The sequence below is a fragment of the Colossoma macropomum genome, unplaced genomic scaffold, assembly GCF_904425465.1.
Source record: "Colossoma macropomum unplaced genomic scaffold, Colossoma_macropomum, whole genome shotgun sequence".
In the NCBI taxonomy this organism is placed as follows: Eukaryota; Metazoa; Chordata; class Actinopteri; order Characiformes; family Serrasalmidae; genus Colossoma; species Colossoma macropomum.
Window position 1 is genome coordinate 428,847 of NW_023494802.1, and position 8,654 is coordinate 437,500.

General features: G+C 34.5%; 1 protein-coding gene across 1 annotated transcript in view; it reads left to right on the forward strand.

Moving 5' to 3' along the window:
• The first annotated feature begins 999 nt into the window (after nucleotides 1-999).
• The window catches only part of LOC118822436 (cadherin-like protein 26), a 23,008-nt gene continuing 15,353 nt past the window's right edge, over nucleotides 1,000-8,654 (forward strand). Inside the window, exons 1-2 of the mRNA XM_036591489.1 lie at nucleotides 1,000-1,076; nucleotides 7,218-7,331. Coding sequence (XP_036447382.1) covers nucleotides 1,041-1,076; nucleotides 7,218-7,331 — 150 coding nt within the window. The 5' untranslated portion in view covers nucleotides 1,000-1,040. The remainder of the gene's footprint in view (nucleotides 1,077-7,217; nucleotides 7,332-8,654) is intronic.

An 8,654-nucleotide genomic window follows, 5' to 3' on the forward strand; every position in this document is an offset into this window, starting at 1 on the left:
GTATGTTGTAATTCTTATTGGAGGTGGATATATATTGATGCTGTCAGATCAAAACCTCATATCTACATTTTAGTCGTTTTTCTGTTTTTTTGACAAAATTTGAAAATTTCATGATGAATGTACCAAAACAAGTGGCACAGCCATTTTATATATATTCATACATATTGCTGTTGTCAAAAGAAAACCTTTTATCTTCAAAACGGTAACTTTACAGGAGAAGGAAAAAACCTACTTTACTTTCAATGTAAGTCAGTGGAACCAGATTTTCTTCCAAGTAGTTGTGGGTCATTCCTTTCAGTCTATTCATCATAAAATTTACATACAATGTAAAAGGCAACAGCTATTTTCAAATGATGTCAAAAACTGAAGAACATCAAAAAATTGAGATACAAGGTTTTCTTCTGATAACAGCGATATATATGTAGTGTATACATCTATATCTATATATATATATATATATATATCTATATATATATATATATATATATATATATATATATATATTGCTGCTGCCAGTATCTCCATTTTTGTCATTTTTTCAGATTTTGAGATAATTTGAAAATACTTGTTGCCTTTTACATTGTATGTAAATTTCATGATGAATGGACTTACATTAAAAGTAAAGTAGGTTTTTTCCTTCTCCTGTAAAGTTACCAGTTTGGCGATGCAAGGTTTTCTTCCGACAACGGTGAGATGTATATATACACATAAACATGCATTCTTTTGCCCAGGAGTGAGTGTGTGTGTCAGTAACTAGGTAAGTTACTAGGTAAGTAAATTATGTAAGTATACACTACACAAAATAAAATGTGATATGTAATATTCAGGCACACCTCCACACCTCCACTCTCCTCGTACTGAGTCTATATCCTGTACTTGGCTATGGTTGATGATGTCATGTTGGCAGGCCTCCTTCATTAGAATACCCACCCCCCCCCCACCCTCCTCCCCTTACTGTAAGAGGATAGCAGTGGAACCTGCAGAGAGGAAAGAGCAGTTCTTTCTCTGCCACATGATCACACACAACTGTCCAGTACAATATGAGGAAACTAACTCTTGCTCTCTTCCTCGCTGTGGTGAGTATCTGTGCTGGATGTCATATCTGGACTGTGGTTTCTGTTAAAACCTTTACATTATCATATTCTGCAGTGCAGTCAGGGCTGACTGGTGGGAGAATGTAAATACAGTAGGACACACTAACTTTTGAACAAAGCTTGAGTTGTGAGATGGTAGAACATTCATTTATTACTAGCAGTCAGAATTATACAGTCATCAAAGAAGGACTAGGCTGTACTTTTTTTAAGCCAAACAAATGTGTTTCAGTAACTTATATTTACTCAGTTCCATTTTCTCAAAAAATATATACTTGGACTTTTGACCTGAGTGCTTTCAAAGGACAATACTTCTACTTAAGTGCATTAGTGAGTTAAGTATTTAATATCTAGTCATTAGCATTTAGTTCCTCATTTTTGGGTTTTATTTCATTTTGTTGTGCTGGTTCAGATGCTTGAATGACTTGAGCTTTAAAGTTTCATTTTTTGATCAAAAAAAAAAGGTTCCACAACAGTTATAGAACCTGCTCAGTACGTAGTTAGTGTTATGGTTCCTTTTAGCCCTGAGTTCTGTATAGAACCATTTTGTGCTTAAATGGTTCTTTACATGGTGAAATGTTTCTTCAGATTGATAGAGAATGTGTCAGATATGACTGTATATAGAACCTTTTTGAAAATGGTTCTAAATAGCACCAAAAAGGGTTCTTTTCTTGTTACAAGATGACAACGTAACAATAGCAGAACCATTTTTTGGTGCTGTGAAGAACAATTTCTCCATGTAAGGAACCATTTAAGCATGCAAATGGCTCTTTGTGTGTTCATGGTTCTAAATAGAACCATTGCCTTTACTAAAGAACCTATATGTGGATCTATATGGAACCTTTTTGAAAATGGTTCTATTTAGCACGAAAAATGATTCTACTATTGTTATGAAGTCAAGCTTATAATAATAGAAGAACCATTTTTGGTGCTTCACAGAGCCATTTTAGAAAAGGTTCTATATAGAACCGTATACAACATATTTTACATCAATTTGCTTGACATTTAAGCATGAAGTGGTTCTTAACTGAAACATTTTCTTTCCAATCCTTACAGAACCATTTTTTCAAGTGTGTTCTTTCATACTTCCCTTCAAGCTGTTTTTGGAAAAGTGCTTTTTCCTGAAGTATCAGCATATTTACTGAGTAAAGATTTAGAGTTATCTACACACCCCAAATTAGCACACCATAAAAAAATTTGCTGCCTTTAAACTGAAAAAATATAACTTGAAATATTGAGTTTACTGAACTTCAATTAATATGTTAACAAAAATAAAACACAAATGATTCTTCTGTTAACGCAATACTGTAGATTTAATTACTCAAAATTTCTAGTAAACTGGGTTATTCACTTTTGTATGTTTAAAAACTGCAGAATTGTTACAGTGTGACTGTTAAAGCTGAGTTGCTAACTGAGCCTTAATGAATACGCTCCAGTGTACAGGCCGAAAGATAAATAATTTTTGATGGTGAACATTGGTTCTTTCAGGTCAACAGAAGTATATTTTGGTCACCATGATTTCTTCCTTCTATTGCACTGTTTAAATTCCTAAAATAAAAATTAAGATTGCAGAGAGGAACAACATTCCATTCCCTTATTAAGCCTTCAGCCTATTTTTAAACAAGATATGCAGGTATGAAGAATCTTTTTGACATATAATTTGGAGGTTCTAGACCAGTGAGGTTCTTCAAAGAACCATTTTATAAATCAGAAGTGTGAGCGTGAAGAACTTTTTTAAAGAATAATGTAAAGGTTCTATACCACTGGAGTTCTTCTTAGATTCGTATATCCAAGCCAAGAACCTTTTAACAAACTCTTAAAAGCAAAGATGCCAAAAAGAGTTATTTTAAGCGATCCTAGAGAAGAACCACTTTTATTTCCCTAAAGAACCTTTAGTGGAAGATGAAGAATCTTCACATTAAGTAAAGTTGCTCTACCACTTCTATATGTGTCCTAGAAGCCAAGAACCACTAAGGAACATTTTATTAAGACTGAAGAATGTACAGTAATGATCCATTCCTGAGAATAATGTACACATTTCTGTATGTGAATGTCACACCCTCAACAATAGCAAACATGAATGAACCAGGAAGGCTTTATGTTTGAGGGTGTAACTTGGATTAGACACTCTGAATACCACCTGTCTGCTTCTATCCTCAGGTGCTTCTCAGAGGGAAAAACGTTCTGCTGTCAGCGTTGTTTGATTTAGCACACAAAGCTAAAACAGACACCACTCCCCTCACTAAAAATGTTGCTCTTGAAAAACTAGAATTATTGACCCTTGAACTGGCAGGAACAACTGGAGCTTTTCATTCAAAACAAATAGTTTTTTACCTAATATCACATCAAAAATACAGTGAAATGACCTTAAATGGGAACTACTTTTCTTTCAAAAGGTCTTCATAATTAAATAGTTAAGATGTAAACAGTGGTTTGGTGTGAAATGCACTGTTCTAGAGTAACTAACTGAGCCAGAGTTGTTCACAGAGGTGGTGATAGGAACCAGGCAGCCACCTCTAAGGATACAATCACATTACCAAGTTCAGTGGCACAAATCCAATCTTTAGCTCTAAAGTGACTCTGATGTTTTCAGAGCTGTGTGGACACACAAATCTGATCTTTTCAAAACAGACCTGAGATATTTTCATTTGTGGTCCTAGATCAGATACGTACCGATTCTTGGCCATGTGACCTTAATGAGGACTCTCAGCACTCAATGTGCTGTCATTCAGTGTTCAGAGAGCTGATCAGAGTTAATTATCTTCACAGCAAAGGCTCGTTCTGCACATTAGTTTGTTTGCGGTTCATGACACGTGTGATTCGTTCACTTGATGTTACTGATTAGGACGTGGGTCATTTCAGGACACCGGTTCGTTCCCATTAATAACAGATTTGAGTCACTTACCTAAACGAGTGTGAACCATCATGCTAGAGAGATCAGATCCGAGCGAAAACTTGGATTGCACATTGAGGCCTATAATGTGAATGTAGCCTAAAAGCTCCCTCACAGAAAGTTTGTCTTCACGAAAGTTTTGAGAGATGATTTTGGCCTTAAACATATTTTTCAAAATCCAGGAATACATCCAGAGTAACATAAAGAAAAACACTGCATATAAAACAAAGAAACTGCATGCAGGTTCACAGGCAGTTTTGGAAAGAAAATAAAATGGCTTAGGATTCTTTGGCAAAGACAGTGGTTCACTACAGAACACAATAGCAGAACCCCTTTTAACTCCTTAAATGACCCAAAATTTTTTTTCACACTTTTATAATCTAAGAATAGCTCAGTCAGTTTGCACTATTACTTCATTACTGTACTCAGTAGTTTTTTTGCGTATCTTTACTGAAGTATTTCCATATAGGACAACTTTCTACTTTCACTCCGCTACATTTCAAAGTCAAATGTCTTATTTTTTACTCCTCTACATTATGCGACATCTGTTGTTCCTTTTGGCTTATCTGTGTATAAAAACCTAACATCAAAATGAAAGAAGTGTGAAGCAGCACACCAATCAGGGTACAGTGCGCACTTTGTTTTGAGCTTGTTTTGACCTTTTGGACATAGCTACCCAGTAAAAGCATACAGTTCAACGTCAGTGCAGCAGTGTAAAATTTTGGGAGTGCCTATTCCTACATAAATTATGGAATTAACCTTGGAATTAACTTTGTGTAAATAGACCACAATATAGAAATATGTACACATATGCAGTTGTGACTGGCATGTGTCTTTTTTCTGAATTTATACAAACACTATTTCATTTTATAGTAAATTTGTTTTGGCTAGTTTATGTTTATGAACAGAGACCTACAGATGCAATATAGTAAAGGTAAAACTCATCTGTGAATCTGTGTTTAAAGCAAGTTTTTATTAAACTTAAACTTGTAACAAAGTTGCAAACAAATCTTAAACCGAAACTTTGCTTGTTTGCAAATAGTTATTTCACAGCCACTTGGTTCTACCTAATGGAAATTGTTCACCTTCAGTGTTTTGTTCTTATGACCATTTTAATAGACATCAGTGACAGACTAATGACATTCTATTAGAAGACTGGTTTACCAAGAGTGACACTTGAGTATTTTCACCTAAAATGAGTTAATGAAGCAGAGTCTTGTTACAAAAATGATAATAGGACATTAAAGTCAGAATTAATCTTTTAGTACTTTTACTTTTGATACTTGAGTACATTTGAAGGCAAACACTTCTGTACTTTTACTCTTTTACAAGTGGAGGTCTAAAAGGAGGACTTCTACTTTTACTGGAGTAATATTTTACTTTGAGTATCTCTACTTTAACTCAAGTACATGATTTGTGTACTTCATCCACCACTGGTTACTGAATAATAAACCTTAGTATGTAATAAGCCTGAGATTTTAGGGGGTTAAGCATGAAAAGGGTTCTGTGAGTGTTCATGGTTCTATACTAAAGAACCCTTGAAAAAACACCTTTTTCAAGAATATATGTTTCTTTTGTAGACATGGTGACCGCTGGTTCATTTCACCAACACTGTAAAATAAGGACTGGTATTTTTCTCTAGAACAAGGCATTTCACACCAAACCACTCTGAAGGACTTTGTTTTCAATCTCAACCACTGAATCATGCAGAAATTTGAAACCTAAGAATAGCTCAACTAGTTTGCATTGAAGTCCCTGTAGGTACTGAATAATAAAATTTAATATGTAATAATCCTCATGTTTTAAGGCAAATAAAACTTATGTGACAAATGTCTTGTAATAACATCATTCTGTGTGATCCAGCTTGTTCACTCTACATTTATAATTACATAAATATAAAAAGACAGTTTCCAGTAATTAGTGTGTTATTACAGCTGCCATTCTTTTCAGAAGACTCACTTTCAGTTTCTCAAAGAAATCTGCAGACACACCTCCAAAGTTCAGTCTTAGAAGTTGGTTGGTCATTTTCTGAACTAATGCAAATACATTCAGAGATGTTGAGGTCAGGACTATATATATAGTTTTTACTTTAAATTGTACATACTAAAAGGTTTGTTGGCCTACCGAGCAGGACAGACATTGTTCACACTAAAAGCAAACTAATACATAATAACTGAGAGTAAATAGATTCATGGTGATGACTGTGTGTTTCTGAGAAGGAAAGTTAGCCTCGGGGCAGGTGGAGCAGTTGTTTCTGAGGCAGAATTTCTTCCTCCTTAAAGCCAGATTGGTTTCAGTCATTCTCAAACGCCAGTCAGTCCCCAGCTTCATTCTTTTGTTCTCTCCGAATGGTACAAACTTCAGGCTTTACGAGGGCTGCTGCTACTGTTTTTAGCTTTATGCTAATGTGCTTTTGGTCATGTTTATAGATAAGAGTGAGGCATGCAGTGTCAAAAACCTCACAATCAAGTCTATTATAGATAATAAACAACTCCACATGCTCTGAGGCAAATGTTTTGCAGTCAGCACCATGATAATTGGTGGAGTATAAGCTTATATTACTTGTTAGCTGCATAAGCTTCATAGCTCCAGTACTAAAACTAAAGAAGCAAATTTTGGACACCAAATGTGTTGTGTACATTTTTGTAACTTACTATGTTTATTTTATCAACAGCATTACAATACAATGCAATTTGAGCAAAAGATGTGTTTATTTTGCTCTGGATATACAGGATCATGTTAAACAATACAAAGATGAAATTAAACATTAATATAGGTTGAATAAAAAAACATAAAAATACTACTACAACAACTACTACTACTACTACCACTACTACTACTACTACTACTAATAATAATAATAATAATAATAATAATAATAATCATCATCATACACATGATACAATAAAAGTAGGTAATTGTTTTGTTTGTTGTTTAATTGGTATCTAGCTATAATTGTTCTAGATCTAGATGTCTAATTGAAAGTTTATGAGGTGGAAGCCAGCAGTGAACCAATCATTTTTTGGCTCCAGTCATACTAGCTAACCAAATCTTACAGAATTTTCCTGTCATATGAAGATTTGAGCCATCATTTAAAAGTGGGGTCAAACACACTACATCTATTGAAAGGCAGGAAACTGACTTTTGCTTTTAGATCAGTGGTGTTCTGGTAGATGTTCTCTAGTTTTCATTCTTGCTTGACTAACTCATAAAAACTTCTCTCTGTCTTTCAGTGTATCTGCTCTGTAGCAGTTCACAGCAGGATCAGGCAGAAGAGAGCCTGGATCATTGACAGCTTCAACATTGAGGAAGAAAACCCCGGCCCTTTCCCATACTTGTTGGGGACGGTGAGTATCATGTTACTAACCGCCTTCCACACAGAACAGATTGTTAAAGCTGTAAACGTGGAATGAAGAACCTTTGCCTGGAGACAAAACTGAAACTGCTGAGGTGCCTCAGGTTAGACCCTGAATTACTCAATTAAAAAGCACAGTATCATTATGGTCATGTTTTTTCAGTAAAGCCCACTTTAGACACTTCACTGTGTATCAAGCTTTTCTCATTATGACCTGTATTTGTACTCAGTAGGACGTCTGTTATGTGAAAATCACTAATCTTCACAGAAATAGCTGTAATTATACATAATAAACACTTAAAGAAGTGATTGAGCATGAATTAATCATCTAAACTCATTTCTAATTAGTGGATAATTGGTAACATTTTTATTCCTATAGATTTAAGGTAGCATCAAGTGACTTCTGGAGATGGCTTTAGGGCTAATAAGAGTTTAAAAGATACTTCGAGATCTGTTCCATATTCCAAAGTAGTTTCGTTCATCACTAATAAGAGGCTAATAAGTGTTAGACAAGTTTTCACTTTTCAAAGTGTTCTATATAGAACCACATACAACACATTCATCAGTCTGAAAAACCACGTTCAACAGATTTTCCATCAATCTGAAGAACCATGTCACCATGTAGAGAACCATCTAAGCATATAAAAATGGTTCTTTGAGTGTTCTGTTAATGGTTCTAGTAAAAATAGTATAATAATTTGTATAGCTAGTTCTTCAAGAGGTGTTTTTGTGCCATATTAAAATTAATAATAATGCAATTAATAGTGATTTTCACACAACCTTCATAACATATAACCTTCCAATTACGTACTAGCTCAACTTATAATGCACAATTAATCATTCAGACATACCTAATGACGTTAAAAAGACAGTGGTTCTGTATAGAACCATGAACACTAAATGAACCATTTGCATCCCTAAATGGTTCTTTGCATTGTGAAATGGTTCTTCAGACTGTTGGAGAATGTGTTGTATATGATTACATTTATAGAACCTTTTTGAAAAGGTTTCTTCTGTTGTTAGAAGCTTGACATTGAACCTTTTGTTGTTCTTTGATTGTTTATGGTTCTATATAAACCCTGGAGTAACCTTCATTTTTAAGAGTGTAGATAAGAATGATTATAAAATAGGGGTAGATAAAGGTGATGAAGTAAAAATAATGTGGTATGTAAAAGAGTTCATTTGCATAATATCAGTGCTTTTGTCGTCTTTGTTGAAATGTTCATTTTCTTGGCTGATGAGATTAAAGTCTTCTCTAATATCTCCTGGTACGTTGCTCTATTCATGTTTCCTTCAGTGGTTTGTGATGCTCCAG